Source organism: Microcebus murinus, chromosome 4, assembly GCF_040939455.1.
Source record: "Microcebus murinus isolate Inina chromosome 4, M.murinus_Inina_mat1.0, whole genome shotgun sequence".
Classification (NCBI taxonomy): domain Eukaryota; kingdom Metazoa; phylum Chordata; class Mammalia; order Primates; family Cheirogaleidae; genus Microcebus; species Microcebus murinus.
The window spans coordinates 20,624,746-20,644,654 of NC_134107.1; the positions used below are offsets into that span (position 1 = coordinate 20,624,746).

General features: G+C 39.6%; 1 protein-coding gene and 1 pseudogene across 4 annotated transcripts in view; both read left to right on the forward strand.

Moving 5' to 3' along the window:
- Window positions 1-19,909, forward strand: part of AGBL2 (AGBL carboxypeptidase 2) — a 50,225-nt gene that overhangs the window by 5,992 nt on the left and 24,324 nt on the right. For 3 of the 4 annotated variants that reach the window (XM_076001873.1, XM_076001870.1, XM_076001871.1), the window contains exons 4-7: window positions 5,101-5,154; window positions 6,018-6,203; window positions 7,891-7,998; window positions 19,357-19,501. In XM_076001873.1, coding sequence (XP_075857988.1) covers window positions 5,101-5,154; window positions 6,018-6,203; window positions 7,891-7,998; window positions 19,357-19,501 — 493 coding nt within the window. Of the gene's footprint in view, window positions 1-5,100; window positions 5,155-6,017; window positions 6,204-7,227; window positions 7,999-19,356; window positions 19,502-19,909 lie in introns of those variants that run through there. The other variant, XM_076001872.1, reaches the window with a different exon arrangement.
- On the forward strand, window positions 10,609-12,640 carry LOC105884541 (small ribosomal subunit protein uS2-like; annotated as a pseudogene).

Genomic DNA, 19,909 nt, shown 5'->3' on the forward strand with positions numbered 1-19,909 from the left:
GAGCAGGTTTGGCCCCTGTTTCCAACATCACTGAAAACTGTTCTCTCTAGATCTACTTTGGATTGTAGGTTTAAATGAAAATACTGTGCTCTCTGGATATCTTTCTCTAAATTGTTGGAAAATTTGTTAAGACTTTTTCATCTAGAGTAACACATTGATTATTCACACAGTTCAGGTGGATATCCTTGCTAAGGCCCTTGCATAAGAGTAGCGGAAAGCAACTCCAGTTAGCTTAAACAAAAATAATTTTTTACAGAGACACTGGTTTCTTCTGGAATCCAAGGGCAGGATTGCAGTTACATTTCTCCCTCAATATGTATCTAACCAGGCCGGGCAGGGTGGCTCACGCCTGTAATCCTAACACTCTGGGAGGCGGGTGGATTGCTCAAGGTCAGGAGTTTGAGACCAGCCTGAGCAAGAGGGAGACCCTGTCTCTACTATACATAGAAATAACTTAATTGGCTAACTAAAAAAATACATATAAAAAAATTAGCAGGGCCGGTGTGGTGGTTCCCGCCTGTAATCTCAGCGCTCTGGGAGGCCGAGGCGGGCAGATTGCTGAGGTCAGGAGTTCAAAACTAGCCTGAGCAACAGCGAGACCCAGTCTCTACTAAAAATAGAAAGAAATTAATTGGCCAACTAATGTGTATAGAAAATATTAGCCGGGCATGGTGGTACATCCTGTAGTCCCAACTACTCGGGAGGCTGAGGCAGTAGGATTGGTTGAGCCCAGGAGTTTGAGGTTGTTGTGAGCTAGGCTGACACCATGGCACTCACTCTAGCCTGGGCAACAAAGCAAGACTCTGTTTCAAAAAAAAAAAAAAATTAGTGGGGCATGGTGGTGCATGCTTGTGGTCCCAACTACTTGGAAGGCTGAGGCAGGAGGATCGCGCTTGAACCCATGAATTTGAGGTTGCTGTGAGCCAAGCTGATGCCATGGCACTCCAGCCAGGGCAACAGAAGTGAGACTCTGTCTCAAAAAAAAAAAAAAAAAAAAAAAATATATATATATATATATAAAACTGAACATCAATCTACCTCTTTTTTCTCCACATCCTCCCTTCTACCCCCACCCTCCCAGTCCCAAGCTACCCTCATTTCTCACTATTAAATCAGCCTCCTAATTGGTCTCCTGACTTCTTTCTCGTTATGTGTTGCCCACTACCAATCCATTTTCCACATAGCCCTGTTCTTTTTTATATGCAAATTGGATTGTGTTGCTTTTTTGATTAAAACCTTTGAATGACACAAGATCTAAAAACCATAAATCATAATATTGATAATTTTTAGACCAAAAATTTAAACTTTTGTTTGGAAAAAACACAATTTATAAAGTAAAAGGACAAACTGAAAAAAAATATTTGCAACAAATATGCCAAAGGGTTAATTTCCGTAACATATAACAGCTCTTACAAATCAGTTAAGTACTAACGATCAAATAGAAAATTGAGCAAAAGATATGAACAAGTATTTCATAGAAAAACAAACATAGTCCATAAGCTTATGAAAAGATATTCAGCCTGATCAATAGTGAGACCCTGTCTGTACAAAAAATAGAAAAATTAGCCTGGCATGGTGGTACATACCTGTAGTCCCAGCAATTTAGGAGGCTGAGACAGGAGGATCACTTGAGCCCAGGAGTTTGAGGTTGCAGTGAGCTATGATGACACCACTGCACTCTATCTAGGGTGACAGAGTGAGACCCTGTCTCAAAAAAAAAAAAAAAAAGAAAGAAAGAAAGAAAGAAAAGATGAAAATCAAAATGTCAAGATTTTTTTTATCTTTTTTTTTTTAGGCTGCTCCAAGATTTTTTTTAGAAGAGATTTGGGCAAAAGAAATTTTTTTAAATTATACCTAGTATAGGTTAATGTTTGAGGGAACACTTTCCTATACCGCTGTTGGGAATGTGAGTCGATAGACTGTTTTAGGAAGGCAATTGGGCAATAGCCGGGAAAATTAAAACAGTACTTAACCCTTCCATTTTCAGGTATATATTTTGTATGCTTGCTGACACCAGTGCCCTGAAGGTTCTTCCACTCTGTCCTAGAGCTCCTGGCAGGGAGTAGAAAAGCAGGGATTGAGCAAAGGAGTGGTCAGTGTTAGAGCCAGCTGACCTCCCCCCTTCATTTTTCTCCTGTCCCATTTACTAACACTTGAAATTCCATTAAAAAGAAAAAATTCCTAGTCCTTTTTAATTTAATTTTTTAAAAATTTGTTCCAGCATATTGTGGACATAAAAATGTTAAGGTTACATATATTGCCCTTGTCCCCCCTCCCCCCTTGATTATTATTATTTTTTTTTTTACCAGCATATTGTGGGGATACAAATGTTAAGGTTACATATCCTAGTCCTTTAAAAAAAAAAAAAAAAAAGTTCTGTTTGGTTCTCTGGGAAAAAAAGTAATAAAAAAAAAAAAAAAAAAGGCTGGTCAAGTGAAGCAGTGGAGAAGGAACAAGGGAATTTGTAAATGGTTGTGACCAATTAGTTGTAAATACCACTAAACTTGGACCAACCCAATTCCTAGTCTTTACATAATAAATAGCATAAAACTACAAAATTCACAACAATGTGAATGAGTTTTAGCCATAGCATAATTGATAATCTAACTTTTTTTCTTGTTTAGATCACTGGAGTAATAAAAATATTTTCTTTATACCAAAGAATTTATGATTTTTTGTTGGATTGCCTTTTCTTTCTCTTTTTTCTTTTTTTATTTTTGAGACAGGTTCTTGCTATATTGCCCAGGCTAGAGTACAGTGGCATCATCATAGCTCCCTGTAACCTCCAACTACTGGGCTCAAGAGATCCTCCTGCCTCAGCCTCCCGAGTAGCTGTTATTACAGGTGTGTGCCACCACACCAGCTAATTTTTCTACTTTTTGTAGAGATGGGGTCTCACTATGGTAATCAGGCATGAGCCACTGTCCCCAGCCTTGTTGGTTTTTCTTTTCTTTTTTTTTTTAACCAGAAATGTACAAAGGAAAAAAATAATGGGTTATAATCTGCTTGTTAAAAAAAAAAAAAGAACTATGCAGTATAAGGTTAGAAAGTTCAAACAGTAGAAAAAAGCCCAAAGTGAAAACTAAAAGCCCTTCCTGCCTCCCCTTAATGTACCCACTATTTTTATAATTCTTTTCAGGAAAAAAAAGGAATATATCCTCAAGTATCTATATGTTTTTACTTTTTTATTAAATAATTGCACATAGGGCATTGTACAAGCAACCTTCTTTGATTTTTTTTTTGAGACAGAGTCTTGCTTTGTTGCCCAGGCTAGAGTGAGTGCCATGGCGTCAGCCTAGCTCACAGCAACCTCAAACTCCTGAGCTCAAGCGATCCTTCTGCCTCAGCCTCCCGAGTAACTGGGACTACAGGCATGTGCCACCATGCCCAGCTAATTTTTCTATATATATTAGTTGGCCAATTAATTTCTTTCTATTTATAGTAGAGACGGGGTCTTACTCTTGCTCAGGCTGGTTTCGAACTCCTGACCTCGAGCAATCTGCCCGCCTTGGCCTCCTAGAGTGCTAGGATTACAGGCGTGAACCACCTCGCCCAGCCTTGGTTTTTTTTTAATTTGTTTAATAGTATATTGCAGAGATAAATAAGCACCAAAAATTTTTACCTGATTCTTTTTGAGACAAGGGCTTGCTCTGTCACCCAGGGTAGAGGGCAGTAGCATGGTCATAATTCATTGCAACCTCAAACTCTTGGGTTTAGGTAATCTACCTGCCTTAGCCTCCTGACCTGGGACAACAGGCGTGTTCCACAACACCTGGCTCATTTATTTTATTTTATTTTTTGTAGAGCCAGGATCTCCCTATTGCCCAGGCTTGTCTTGAACTCTTGGGCTCAAGCAATCCTCCTGAGTAGCTGGGAATGAAATGAAGCTTCTGCACCCAGCTTTACCTCATTCTTTTCAAAGGCACCTATTCCATCTCACTAATATGGCACAATTATTTAAGCTCCCCTTTTGATGGATACTTTGTTTCCACTTTCTTGTTATTTGTATATTGCTGCATTGGACATCTTTATATGCAATGAGTATATGTATCCTGACATACTTTTATGAGAAAAATCTTTAAATTCTTAGCTGTGGGATTGTTAGATCTAAGAATGTGTATGTTATAAATCTTATTAGATACTGTCAAACTGTGTTCTGGACAGTTTGCACCCATTTGCCCTCTTGTCAGCAGGTTCTAAGAGTACCTGTTTACTGACACCTCTGCCAGGATGATTGTGAAAATACATAAATGTCTTTCCTATTCATTAGGTAAAAATACTGGTATCTCCTTGTCACTTTGATTTATATTTCTTTAGTTATGAGTACGTTTCAAATGTTTATTGCCTAACTCCACCTTTCCCCCCATTGAATTGTGGGGAAAAGATTTAGATAGATAAAAATACAGGGCCCCAAAGTGGGCATGGGAGGTGAGAAGGAATGGGACAGAGGGTAGAAAAAAGAAAGACAGGCGGGTGCAGTGGCTCACGCCTATAATCCTAGCACTCTGGGATTACAGCTGGCGGGCAGATTGCTCAAGGTCAGGAGTTCGAAACCAGCCTGAGCAAGAGCGAGACCACGTCTCTAACATAAATAGAAATTAATTGGCCAATTGATATATATAGAAAAAATTAGCCGGGCATGATGGTGCATGCCTGTAGTCCCAGCTACTTGGGAGGCTGAGGCAGCAGGATCGCTTGAGCCCAGGAGTTTGAGGTTGCTGTGAGCTAGGCTGATGCCACGGCACTCACTCTAGCCTGGGCAACAAAGTGAGACTCTGTCTCAAGAAAAAAAAAAGAAAGAAAGAAAGAAATTAATTGGTCAACATATATATATATATATATATATATATATATATATATATATATATATAAAATTAGCTGGGCATGGTGGCGCATGCCTGTAGTCCCAGCTACTCGGGAGGCTGAGGCAACAGGATCACTTGAGCCCAGGAATTTGAGGTTGCTGTGAGCTAGGCTGACGCCATGGCACTCACTCGAGCCTGGGCAACAAAGTGAGACTCTGTCTCAGAAAAAAAGAAAAAGAAAAAAGAAAGACAAAAATCCCTAAGACAAACAGTGTCTCCTTCTTCCTCTTTTCAGGGTCTACCTGTTTATCTTCAGCTGTGCACAAACAGATAGAAGCTGTAAGCAGAGGTATTTCATGTCCTTCTAGACCAGAAAATTCAGGCTCTTTTATGGGAATATGTCTTCACCACCTGCTCTCTCCACCAAAACTGAGAATTACCAGACAAGCCTGGGATTCACATCTGATGGGCACTAAGGGGCCTTCACCCTTTAGTTGCCTCTTTTGTTTCCATTTTTTTTCTTCTTCTCATGTACTTTCTTTTTCTGTCTCCCTAAAAGTCTTTCTTTTCCTCTCTTTTTTCTCATTCTCTCTTCCCCCAGAGCTGTTCTTCCTTTCTTCTACCTCTTCTCAGTCCTTTTCTGCCCCTCCCCTTTCTATATTCTTTGTTTTATAAGACTCTCTGTCCTTTGAATGGTTATATTATGGACCTGAAATTTAATTTGTAGATTATTTCACTATAGTTAATAAAGTTTTATGTAATTTTTCTCTAAAATGCTAATGGATGAATTGAAATTTCCCTCTCGTCACTCTTTAAACAAAAATAATATAGCATATTAAGTAACTTCTTGAAACCTTAAAATTTGTACCCCCATAATATGCCAAAATAAAAAAAAATAAAAGTAAAGTAACTTCTTATTCATTGTAACCCACTGTTGAAATATCTTAAATAGATTAAGTAATTGTTTTAAAAGCTTCTTCTAATTTACTGTAAATCTTTACATTTACATATTAAATAGAATGTGCAGAATTTTGACATTTTATAATTTTGATTCTGTCATTCTGGACTAATTCTCCTTCTTGAAGGAGAAACATGTCATAGGATTGTATATCCGTGCTAATATTTTAATATAGTGGTTAAAGCTATTTCATTGTTATAGATAAGTTAAAGTTCCTAAGGAAGATGTTCATTTATTCCCTTTCCCTTTGGCAGATTCACTTATGCTGAATCCACCACTTCTTAGGAGCAAACAGCTTCTTTATGATGAGTTGGACAAAGTAAACCCATGTCTTCGAGAACCTCAAGAGCTCTTTGCCTTTTTCTCTACTAGGGGGGTACTGCAGGCTCCAAGATGGCCAATAGAATGTGAGGTCATCAAGGAAAACATTCATCATATTGGTAATATGACTTGTATGTGGTGGTCTTGCTATTCTGCCAGATGTTAGAATTTTATGTGCTGTGTGCTGAAGTATAAGGCAGGACAGAGTCAACATCTGTTAATTCACCCTGAAAAGATTAAACTCTGGAAAACTGATATACACACTCACTCAAGTCAAAAGTTACCTTAGTGTATAAACTAGAATGCTTATGAGTTTTTCAGAATGGGAGGATACCTTCCTAGAGGTCAAAATGTATTAAGTACTTAAATTTGTTTTCTAGATTATTCCTGTCTCAGTATTAATGTTCAATTGTAATTTTACCAGCCTTGGTATAATTGATGAATATATACAAAAACATAGTTTTTATTGTTTTTAATTATGTTTTGAGTTTATTGGAGGTTTTTTATGGTGATGGTAGAGACTTTCTTATGACATTGCCGATCATATCTGTGAGCTCTTGGTGCAAGTACAATCTGTTGCATCCATTTTATGAAGCATTTACAGAAGTGAGTTGCATCATGATGTCTCTGCTTTACACTACTGTATAAACAATTGAATGTTTCTCATTTTCTCACTCCCCTCTAAAAGAGGTAAGGCTGAAAATTTAGGGAGGGGCTCACTCAGTATTTTCTGCTGGGGAAGCCCTGCTCTTAGGGTGTTTGGAAATAGGGGAGCAGGGCATTTTGAGTTGGCACAATTACTGGGAGTCCTAAGATTATCTGTCCCTACCCTGTATAGTTTTTAAATAAAAGTACAAGGCTGGGCGAGGTGGCTCACACCTGTAATCCTAGCACTCTGGGAGGCCCAGGTGGGCAGATTGCTTGAGGTCAGGAGTTCGAAACCAGCCTGAGCAAGAGCCAGACCCCCGTCTCTACTATAAATAGAAAGAAATTAATTGGCCAACTAATATATATAGAAAAAATTAGCCGGGCATGGTGGCGCATCCCTGTAGTCCCAGCTACTTGGGAGACTGAGGCAGTAGGATTGCTTGAGCCCAGGAGTTTGAGGTTGCTGTGAGCTAGGCTGATGCCACGTCACGCACTCTAGTCTGGGCAACAAAGCGAGACTCTGTCTCAAAAATAAAATAAATAATAAAAAAGATTAAAAAATAAAAAATAGATAAAAGTACAAGTTGATCTGGCCAGACAATAGGATTTTGCTATTCCCTATATATAATAGTGGAACTGAGTATAGGTATTAGACCAAGACAGAATTCCTGTGAGGATTAGGGATTCAGTTCCAAGACAAAAAAATAAAAGTGGGAAATTGGAATTTAATAAACAAGTTATTGCAGTGGTAATCCATCAAACCACAGATCTTTCAAAAAAGCAATTTTGGAAAAAATTTCAAGGAAATTTATTAATAAGCACCTTATAGTTTAAATTGTCAAAGCCTCATCACTTCCTATAACCTTGAAGAAAAGAAATTAGCATCATCTTTTACTGAGTTGTGTCTTTATATGCCCTTGGCTTTCATCAGTGGCTACTGTACTTAAAATGATATTGAGAAGTTGCCACCGCGCCGGGCCATCTTCGTAGTCTTTATGGAAAGAAGCAAGATATAATTTACAAACAAGCTGGAAGCTTGGGGTGGGAATTTGTTTTGATTCAGCCAAACTAGCCATTTTAATAATTATCATTTTATATCAGTTCTGATAATGCCTTTTATATTATTTATTTTGTTCTTTTTAAAATGTCTCCTTTCAGAATGGGTTCCACCTCAACCAGAATATTTCTATCAACCTACAGGAGATGAAAAGGTACCAGAAATTGTAGGAGAGGAAAAAGGCACAGTCGTCTATCAATTAGATTCAGGTACTGTCATACTGAACAGTGAGTGGTTAATCATGACACAGTTATAATAAATGTATTTTCTATAATAAAAGTAATTTGAGGCAGGGCATGGTGGCCCATTCCTGTAATCCTAGCACTCTGGGAGGCCGAGGAGCGAGGATGGTTTGAGCTCAGGAGTTTGAGACCAACCTGAGCAAGAGTGAGACTCTGTCTCTACTAAAAAAATAGAAAGAAATTAGCTGGACAACAACAACAACAACAAAAATATATATATACATACACACACACATACACACACACACACACACATATATATTAATTAGCTGGGTGTGGTAGCACATGCCTGTAGTCCCAGCTACTTGGGAGGCTGAGACAGGAGGATCACTTGAGCCCAGGAGTTTGAGGTTGCTGTGAGCTAGGCTGATGCCACAGCACTCTAGCCCAGGTAACAGAGTGAGACTCTGTCTCAAAAAAAAAAAAAAAAAAAAAGTGATTTGAAAAATCCATCATTTAGTGATAAACTGTCTTTTCCAGACCAACCTGAGTGGGAGCCCTGAGAGTAGTCATGACTAGCCAGTTTTTAAATGTTAATGGAAAATGACAGTATATCTTTCTTAATAGTTCTAAGTCCATTTTATAGCTTACCCCTTTTTATTCTAATTCCTGAAAATCAGATGTTGGATCATCTTGGGGAGCTTATTCTTATTTTTACCACCTCCTGTATGTACTTTAGTTAGTCCTTTATTGTATGTGTATATGATTATCATTTAGTATGTGGTTTCCTGCATTGAGCTGTGGGCTTCCACAGGTAGAATCTATGTCTTTTATAAAAAATATGCAGAACACTATACCCAACAACAACAAAATATATATTCTTTTCAAGGGCACCTGTTATATTCCCCAGGATAGACTACATGCTAAGCCATAAAGCAAGTCTTAATACATTTAAAAGGATTAAAATCATACAGAGTACATTCTCTGACCACCACAAAATTAAACTAGAAATCAACAACAGAATGAGATCTGAGAAATCTACAAATAGTTGAAAATTGAACATTACATTTCTAAATAAGCTGTGGATGGTTGGGTGAGGTGGCTCACGCTTGTAATCCTAGTACTCTGGGAGGCCGAGGAGGGAGGATCACTCAAGGTCAGGAGTTCAAAACCAGCCTGAACAAGAGCGAGACTCCATCTCTACTAAAAATAGAAAGAAATTAATTGGCCAACTAAAAATATATAGAAAAAAAATTAGCTGGGCATGGTGGCACATGCCTGTAGTTCCAGCTACTTGGGAGGCTGAGGCAGAAGGATTGCTTGAGCCCAGGAGTTTGAGGTTGCTGTGAGCTAGGTTGATGCTATGGCATTCTAGCCCAGGCAACAGAGTGAGACTCTGTCTCAAAAAAAAAAAAAAAGAAAAAAAAAATTGGGTTAAAGAAATCACAAGGAGAGTTCAGAAATCTTTTGAACTGGGTGAAAATAAAACCACAACATATCAAAATTTATAGGATGCAATTAAAAAATTCATGGGATACAGCTGAAGTGTTGCCTGGGAAATTTATGACTATAAATGCCTTTATTTGAAAGCAAGACAGATCTCAAATCAATTACCTCAGCTTCCACCTTAATAAATTAGAAAAATAAGAGCTAGCTAAACCCAAAGAAAGCAGAAGGAAGGAAATAATGAAAATATAATAAGAATGGAAATCAGTGAAATAGAAGACAGAAAAATGATAGAAAATCAACCCCAAAGTTGGTTCTTTGGAAACATCAACAAAATTGACAAAATGTTAGCTAGACCAACCAAGAAAAAAGGAGGGAAGACACAGATTATCAAAATCAGGAATGAAAAAGGGAACATAGCCACCAAACCTGTAGAAATCAAAAGATTACAAGGTAATGCTATTAGCCAACTTTATGCCAAAAAATTAAACAATTTAGATAAAAGGACAAATTGCTAGAAAGACACAAGTTACCAAAACTAAGGAAGAAATAAAAAGTCTGAATAAACTATAACAAAGAAATTGAATTAGTAATTAAAAATCTTCTCAGGGAGAAAACATAAGCCCAGATCACTTGACAGGGTTTGTTTGAATTCTATCAAACATTTAAAGATGGCCAGGGACGTGGTGGCTCATGCCTGTAATCCTAGCACTCTGAGAGGCTGAGGTTAGAGGATTGCTTGCTTGAGCTCAGGAGTTTGAGATCAGCCTGAGCAAGAGTGAGACCCTGTTTTTCTACTAAAAATAGAAAACTTAGCTGGGCATGGTGGTGCATGCCTATAATCACAGCTACTCGGGAGGCTGCAGCAGGAGAATCACTTGAAGCTCAGGAATTTGAGGTTGCTGTAAACTAGGCTGATACCACAGAATCTATCCCAGCTGACAGAGCAAGACTCCATTTCAAAAAAAAAATTTAAAGATGAAATAGCACCAAATTTTCACCAACTCTGAAAATAGAGGAGGAAGAAATGTTTCCCAACTCTTTATGAAACCTGTATTGCCCTGATACCAAAGCCCAAGACATCACGAGAAAACTCCAAACCAATATTCCTTACGAATGTAAGTACAAAAATATATATGGAATATATACATAAAAATATATTTGTCCTTTCCACGCTACCCGCAGAAGGGGCCCATACGGTGTTGTTCTGGATTCCCATCGTAACTTAAAGGGAAACTTTCATGATGTCCGGAGCCCTTGATGTCCTGCAAATGAAGGAGGAGGATGTCCTCAAATTCCTTGTAGCAGGAACCCACTCAGGTGGCACCAACCTTGACTTCCAAATGGAACAGTACATCTACAAAAGGAAAACTGATGGCATCTACATCATAAATCTGAAGAGGACCTGGGAGAAGCTTCTGTTGGCAGCTCGTGCCATTGTTGCCATTGAAAACCCTGCTGATGGCTGGGCGCTGTGGCTCACGCCTGTAATCCTTGCTCTTGGGAGGCCGAGGCGGGTGGATTGCTCAAGGTCAGGAGTTCAAAACCAGCCTGAGGGCCGGGCGCTGTGGCTCACGCCTGTAATCCTAGCTCTTGGGAGGCCGAGGCGGGTGGATTGCTCAAGGTCAGGAGTTCAAAACCAGCCTGAGCAAGAGCGAGACCCCGTCTCTACTATAAATAGAAAGAAATTAATTGGCCAACTGATATATATATAAAAAAATTAGCCGGGCATGGTGGCACATGCCTGTAGTCCCAGCTACCCGGGAGGCTGAGGCAGAAGGATCACTCGAGCCCAGGAGTTTGAGGTTGCTGTGAGCTAGGCTGACGCCACGGCACTCACTCTAGCCTGGGCAACAAAGTGAGACTCTGTCTCAAAAAAAAAAAAAAAACCAGCCTGAGCAAGAGCGAGACCCTGTCTCTACTATAAATAGAAAGAAATTAATTGGCCAACTGCTATATATAGAAAAAATTAGCTGGGCACGGTGGCGCATGCCTGTAGTCCCAGCTACTCGGGAGGCTGAGGCAGGAGGATCACTCGAGCCCAGGAGTTTGAGGTTGCTGTGAGCTAGGCTGACGCCACGGCACTCACTCTAGCCTGGACAACAAAGAGAGACTCTGCCTCAAAAAAAAAAAAAAAAAAGAAAGAAAACCCTGCTGATGTCAGTGTCATATCCTCCATGAATACTGGCCAGCGAGCTGTGCTGAAGTTTGCTGCTGCCACTGGAGCCACTCCTATTGCTGGCCGCTTCACTCCTGGAACCTTCACCAACCAGATCTAGGCAGCATTCCGGGAGCCGCGTCTTCTGGTGGTTACTGACCCCAGGGCTGACCACCAGCCTCTCACAGAGGCATCTTATGTTAACCTGCCTACCATTGCTCTGTATAACACAGATTCTCCTCTGCGTTACGCGGACATTGCCATCCCATGCAACAACAAGGGGGCTCACTCTGTGGGTCTGATGTGGTGGATGCTGGCCCGGGAAGTCCTCCCCATGCGTGGCACCATCTCCCGTGAACACCCGTGGGAGGTCATGCCTGATCTCTACTTCTACAGAGATCCTGAAGAGATTGAAAAGGAAGAGCAAGCTGTCGCGGAGAAAGCTGCGACCAAAGAGGAGTTTCAGGGTGAATGGACAGCTCCAGCTCCTGAGTTTACTGCTACTCAGCCCGAGGCTGCAGACTGGTCTGAAGGCGTGCAGGTGCCCTCTGTGCCTATTCAGCAGTTCCCCACTGAAGACTGGAGCACCCAGCCTGCCACAGAAGACTGGTTTGCAGCTCCCACTGCTCAGGCCACTGAATGGGTGGGAACAACCACTGAGTGGTCTTAAGTTCTTCTACAAACTCTTAAAAATGGAAATAAGGTTGATGGGAAATAAACATGAGTTTCTAAAAATATATATATATACATATTTGTCATGAATATAAGCTGACAAAAGCTAGCAGAATCAATCTTTTCAGAACTCTGGAATCTAATTATAAACAGCAACATAGGGGAGGGCTTAATGAAGAAACAAGCTGCAAAAAAAGAGAAAGTTGGAGCTGGTTGTGGTGAAGCACTCCTGTAGTTTCAGGATCCCTTGCAGCCAGGAGTTCAAGTCCAGCCTGGGCAACAGACCCCATCTCAAAAAAAGATCTCATCTCAAAAACAAAAAGATCAGTCCAGGTATAGTGGCTGACGCCTATAATCCTAGCAACCTGGGAGACCGAGGCAGGAGGATCGTTTGAGCTCAGGAGTTCGAGTCAAGCCTGAGCAAGAGTGAAACTTTGTCTCTACTAAAAGTAGAAAAATTACCTGGGTGTTGGGCCTGTACCTGTAGTCCCAGCTACTTGGGAGGCTGAGGCAGGTGGATCCCTTGAGCCCAGGTGTTTGAGGTTGCTGTGAGCTAGGCTGATACTACAACACTCTATCTCTGGGGACAGAGCGAGACTCTGTCCCCCCCCCAAAAAAAATCACAAAAGAGAAAAGTGTAGCATTTTTGCTTGCCCACATACTATCCCCCATTCCCCAGCTCAGCAGAAGCCATGAGGACAGCTGCCCACATGCTGGTGTTGGAAAAGGGGAATCGGAGAAGGACTGTGGTTCTGATTTTCTTGCCACACAACTCCCTGAGGAGTCAGAGTAAAGGCTAACTTTTGTTATCCTCTCAGGATAGAGCAATTTTTCCTCATGACATCTGTCAAAAGCACATAAAGATATCCACTGCCCATAGCCACCTGGGGCAAGGGATGGCAAATGGAGCAAGCAGCAGACAGACCCAAAAGTCAGGGAAGGAAGAAGTGGAGGGGAAATATTCTTCAGGAAATGAGGGCTTGGAAGGGCTACCACAAATACTGGAGAATGCAGAATGCATGGAAAGGACTGGACCCATGTTTAGAAAAGACCTAAGAGAACCCAGGCATGCACTTCTGGTTATTCTTTGGGGTCTGTGCAAGCAAGAGATGAAGGCTAACATTGAGTTGTTAGCAGCCTGCCTTAGTATTGAGAAACATCCCACTTCAGGGCCAATCTGCAAAGACTAGGAAAGTTTTATGGGTCTCCCCCACCAGGGTATTTAAGGAAATCTCTGTCAGGTCACTGGTTGACCACTGATATAATGAAACACAGACTTGGTGACCACACATGACAATTTGGAATAACATCATACTCAATGGTGAAAGACTGAAAGCTTTACTTCTAGGAACAGGAACAAGATAAGGATGCTTACTTTCACCACTGCCATTCAAGATTATGCTGGAAGTTTTAGCCAGAACAATTAGGGAAGAAAAAGAAATAAACGTCATCCAAATTGGAAAGGAAGAAGTAAAATTGTCTCTGTTCACTGATGACATGATCTGATATATAGAAAATCCCAAAGAATACACATATATACAAATACTACTAGAGCTAATGAACACATTCAGCAAAGTTGCAGGGGACAGATCAACATACATCCATTCTGTGTTTATACGCTAATAGTAAACAATCTGAAAAGTAAGCTAAAACAATTTACAATAGCATTCAAAAGATAAAATACCTAGGAATAGGCCGGTCATGGTGGCCACTCCTGTAATCCTAGCACTCTGGGAGGCCGAGGCGAGTGGATTGCTCGGGCTCAGGAGTTCGAAACCAGCTTGAGCAAGAGCTAGACCCCGTCTCTACTATAAATAGAAAGAAATTAATTGGCCAACTAATATGTATATAGAAAAAATTAGCCGGGCATGGTGGTGCATGCCTGTAGTCCCAGCTACTCAGGAGGCTGAGGCAGAAGGATTGCTTGAGCCCAGGAATTTGAGGTTGCTGTGAGCTAGGCTGACGCCATGGCATTTACTTTAGCATGGGCAACAAAGCGAGACTCTGTCTCAAAAAAAAAAAAAAATACCCAGGAATAAATTTAACCAAGTAGATGAAAGACTTGAACACTACAAACTATAATATACTGCTGAAAGAAATTAAAGACCTAAATAAATGGAAAGGCATTCCTTGTTGATGGATTGGAAGATTTAATTTTGTTAAAATGGCAATACTATGCAAACATCTACAGATTAGATGCAATGCCTATAAAAATTCCAACAGACTTCAAAGAAAAATTTCCTATGGCTTTTTATGCAGAAATAGAAAAGCTGGTCCTCAAATTTATATGGAATTGTAAGGGGCCCTGAATAGCCAATATATTGAAAAACAAGTTCAAAGTTGGAAGACTCATATTTCCCAATTTCAAAACACTGCAAAAGTATAGTAATCAAAACAGTATAGGCTGGGCACCGTGGCTCACGCCTGTAATCCTAGCACTCTGGGCAGATTGCTGGAGCTCAGGAGTTCGAAACCAGCCTGAGCAAGAGCCAGACCCCGTGTCTACTATAAATAGAAAGAAATTAATTGGCCAACTAATATATACAGAAAAAAGTATCGGGGCATGGTGGCACATGCCTGTAGTCCCAGCTACTTGGGAGGCTGAGGCAGCAGGATTGTTTGAGCCCAGGATTGTGAGGTTGCTGTGAGCTAGGCTGATGCCACGGCACTCACTCTAGCCTAGGCAACAAAGCAAGACTCTGTCTCAAAAAAAAGAAAAAACTACTATAGGGGGGCATGGGCAATATACGTAACCTTAACATTTGTACCTCCATAATATGCTGAAATAAAAAAAATTTTAAAAAAACAGTATAGGCCTGGCACGGTGACTCACGCCTATGATCCTACCTATCTGGGAGGCCAAGGCAGGAGGATCGCTCAAGATCAGGAGTTCGAAACCAGCCTGAGCAAGATCGAGACCCCCATCTCTACTAAAAATAGAAAGAAACTAATTGACCAACTAAAATATGTAGAAAAAATTTAGCCAGGCATGGTGCTACATGCCTGTAGTCCCAGGTACCCGGGAGGCTGAGGCAGAAGGATTGCTTGAGCCCAGGAGTCTGAAGTTGCTGTGAGGTAGGCTGGTGCCACAGCACTCTAGTCTGAGCAACAAAGTGAGACTCTGTCTCAAAAAAAAAAAAAAAAAAAATCTTGGGAAAATTCATTTAACTTAAATATTTCTCAGTTTTCTAATCTATAAAATAGGAATAATTATAGTAGTTATATCATAGAGTTATTATGGGGATTAAACAAGACAGTACATGAAACACCCTTAGTTTATTTTTTATAAATACCAAGCACTCAATAAAAATATAATACAGTATTAAAAAAAACCCAAAAAAACAGTATAGCACTGGCACAGTAATAGGCATATAGATTGACGGAATAGAATTGAGAGTCTAGAAATAAACTTACACATTTTTGATCAGTTAATATTCATTCAGCAAAGGTGGCAAGACCATTCAATGGAGAAAGAATGGTCTCTTGAAAAAATGATGCAATAACAGGTGGATATCCACATGCAACAGAATCAAGTAGAATCCCTACTTCACACCATATTTTAAAAATTAGGCCGGGCACAGTGGCTCACGCCTGTAATCCTAGCACTCTGGGAGGCCGAGGCGGGATTGCTCAAGGTCAGGAGTTCGAAACCAGCCTGAGGAAGAGCGAGACCCCGTCTCTACTATAAATAGAAAGAATTTAATTGGCCAACTAATATATATAGAAAAAATTAGCCGAGCATGGTGACACATGCCTGTAGTCCCAGCTACTTGGGAGGCTGAGGCGGTAGGATTGCTTGAGCCCAGGAGTTTGAGGTTGCTGTGAGCTAGGCTGATGCCACGGCACTCACTCTAGCCTGGGCAACAAAGGAAAACTCTGTCTCAAAAAAAAAAATTAACCCAAAATGGATCAGTGGTCTAAATATAAATCCTAAAACAATAAGATATTTAAAACAGGGATAAGTCTTCATGACCTTGGATTTGGCAGATTCTAGATACAACATGAAAAGCACAATCATAAAAGAAAGATTGATATAGTTGGATTTCATTTAAATTTATAACTTTTGTTCTTCAAAAGACACTATTAAAAAAAGGACAAACCACAGACTGGGAGAATAGACGAAAATCATACATTTGATATGCAAATCATATATTTGATACATTGTATGCAAGATCAATGATAAGACAACCCAACTAAAAAATAGACAAGAGATTTGAATAGATATTTAGCCAAAAAATATATACAAGTGGCTTTTAAGCACATGAAAAGATGCTCAACATCATTAGTTGTTAAGTGAAAATTAAAACCATGAGATAATTTTTCATACCTACTAGAATAGATATAAAAAAAGATATACAATAACAAGTGCTGGGGAGGTTGTTGAGCAGGTGGTAACAGTACCATTTCGGATAGAACAAAGGGGACATAATGCTAAAGAGCAATGAGCCAAAGAATGTAATAGGAACCTTCCTGAGGGGGAGAGGGGAACTAAATTTGAATAAAAGGATGACAAGTTGACAATAGGGATGGATGTCGGGGAGGTAGGGGAGCTGCCCACAAAGGCATCCTTTGTCATCATTAAAAAATTATCTGAGGCCAGGGTGGTGGCTCACACCTGTAATCCTAGCTTTCTGGGAGGCCGAGGTGGGCGGATGGTTTGAGTTCAGGAGTTTGAAACCAACCTGAGCAAGAGTGAGACCCCATCTCTACTGTAAATAGAAAGAAGTTAATTGGCCAAGTAATATATATAGAAAAAAATTAGCCAAGCATGGTGGCGAATGCCTGTAGTCCCAGCTACTCGGGAGGCTGAGGCAGCAGGATTGCTTGAGCCCAGAAGTTTGAGGTTGCTGTGAGCTAGGCTGACTCCATAGCACTCACTCTAGCCTGGGCAACAAAGTGAGACAATGTCTCAAAAAGAAAAAAAAGAAGAAGAGTTGAGCCCACCCTATTAAAAGAATGAAGAAATAAAAACTGAGAAGATGAGGCTCCAAGGAGAATTCTGGTGTTTGTCAGTTTAAAGGGTTCCAGAACAACTATGTGAAAATATTGGGAAAAAAGGAAAGAGGCTTTATTTTTTGAGAAATGTTATTGTAGGCTATAATTTGCATCACCTTACATGTTTCTTCAACGTCTCAAGAAAATATTGAAGTGCCTATATTAGTGACATTTGGTTGCTAATCTGTACTTTGTAGTTCCTGGAAGAGACTGAATCACATGGGACTCCAGCTTTTAATTGGATCATATGTGCCCTTGCTTCTATTTCTGCTCCTGTTTCCTCTATGCTTGTTTTCTTTCACTCACTTCTTTGCATGTTTGCTTTCTCCTTTGTTTTAGTTTATTATCCAAGTGTTTATTATCTAAGTCTCCACAGTGACAAGGTTGCATGTGGAAGCAAAAGTCATCAAAATATGGACATGTTTACTAATGAACTAGCTAATTATAAAATCAGACCCTGTACAAACATTACTGTTTGTTTCATGATAGGATCTATACTGCGCCATGGTTAACATCTTTGATATCAATCTCTCTTAGTTATTAGTGGATATTTTTTTTTTTTTTTTTTTAGACAGAGTCTCACTTTGTTGTCCAGGCTAGAGTGAGTGCCGTGGCGTCAGCCTGGCTCACAGCAACCTCAAACTCCTGGGCTCAAGCGATCCTCCTGCCTCAGCCTCCCGAGTAGCTGGGACTACAGGCATGCGCCACCATGCCCGGCTAATTTTTTATATATATATCAGTTGGCCAATTAATTTCTTTCTATTTATAGTAGAGACGGGGTCTCGCTCTTGCTCAGGCTGGTTTTGAACTCCTGACCTTGAGCAATCCGCCCGCCTCGGCCTCCCAAGAGCTAGGATTACAGGCGTGAGCCACAGCGCCCGGCCTATTAGTGGATATTTTTAACATCCGACAATGTGATGCAGATTGAGTAAAAATTAATTGCAAAGTGAAATTGTGATCTTTACAAGAGAAATGCAGCATTTTATGAAATTGCTGAATGTGAAAGAACTGCTTGAATCATTTATAAAGCCATTGACAAATGAGATGAGGATCTAGAAACTTTTCATCAGTTAACAAAGAGAAAAATCAACAAAATATGACAAAATATACTTCGGTTTCTCTTCAGATCGTATAAATCTTTTGCCTTTTAAAACATGACAAAACAGTTCCTTCAAAGTAGGGGACAGAAAAAATAAAATAAAAAGATGACAAAATAGGTCCTCTTGGGCACAATAAGAATATTGTGGGGCCGGGTACTGATTCACACCTATAATCCTAGCACTTAAGGTGGCCAAGGCAGGAAGATCACTTGAAGGTAGGAGTTTGAGACCAGCCTCTACAAAAAATTGAAAAATTAGCCAGCCATGGTGGCACATGCCTATACTCCCAGCTACTCAGGAGGATGAGGCAGGAGGATCACTTAAGCCCAGTTGGAGTTGGAGGTTGCAGTGAGCTGTGATGACACTGCTGTACTCTAGCTCTGGGAACAGAGTGAGATCCTGTCTCAAAAAAAAAAAAAAAAAAAAAATATATATATATATATATACACACATACACATACATACATATATGTAGTGAGGTAGAAAGAAGCCCTTGGAAAAACTATGAAGCCCTAAAATGGTTTTGCAAAAGTAACTACAAAAATTGAAGCTGTCATATGGCATTCCTCATGAATTTGTCTGAAAAATTACAACACAATTAAAAAAATCAATAATTGATTGTTTATTCCAAGGATTAGAAAGAGGTAGTGATTATAACCTAAATTGTATAAAATAAGATAAAATAGATTTCATAATTTTTTGTTTTAGCTTCGTCTTACAGGTAAAATGCCAATCATAACCTTTTGTTTTCACTAATAACTATCATATTTTGGTTCCCATGCTAATTCTTTTTTGTTTTATTTAAATCCTAAAGGGTATACCAAAAAATTATATGTATTATACTAGAAAAAAATTAAAAGTCTCAGCAAGGATAATTGAAAATTTGAATATTCATTGTTGTTAGCCTAGAATAGTGCTAACTACATACAAGGGCTCAGTAAATAATTGCTGAATGAATGGATTTTTGAATGGAACCTGGCCAAAATATGTCTATTTTATCTGCATTGCCCACAGAAGGTTCCTATTTCACCAGTTCCAGAGTGGGAGGCAAACGAGGAAGTATCAAGGAACTTGCTGTCACGTTGCAAGGACCAGAAGATAATACTCTGTTGTTTGAATCAAGGTTTGAGAGTGGGAATCTGCAAAAAGCTGTCAGAGTGTAAGTAACAAGAAATTTCCCAAAGGGATGATAATTGGAGTGACTTAGAGGTGTCTCAGGAACAATATTGGAATCAGGAGCGTTTGTAAAAAAGAGAGAGGTGATGGGAAGTGGTTATGAGGATGAAGAAGAAGCACGAAATAATTATGACTCATGTTTTTCCCCAGAATAAAAGATCATCTAAATTGTTTCTTCAGCTTATAAAAGAAATTAGAGCTCATTTAAAATGCGTTTTATTAATAGTAAAAGTACGTAACATAAAAAGTCCTATAGTCACATTTCCCAGGTGCAACAACTACTAAAGTTTGGTGTATATCCCTTAATTTTTTTCTGTGTATATATATATATATATATGTAATATACACAAATTATATATTTTAAAAATAAAAATTAGGTAATATACACACA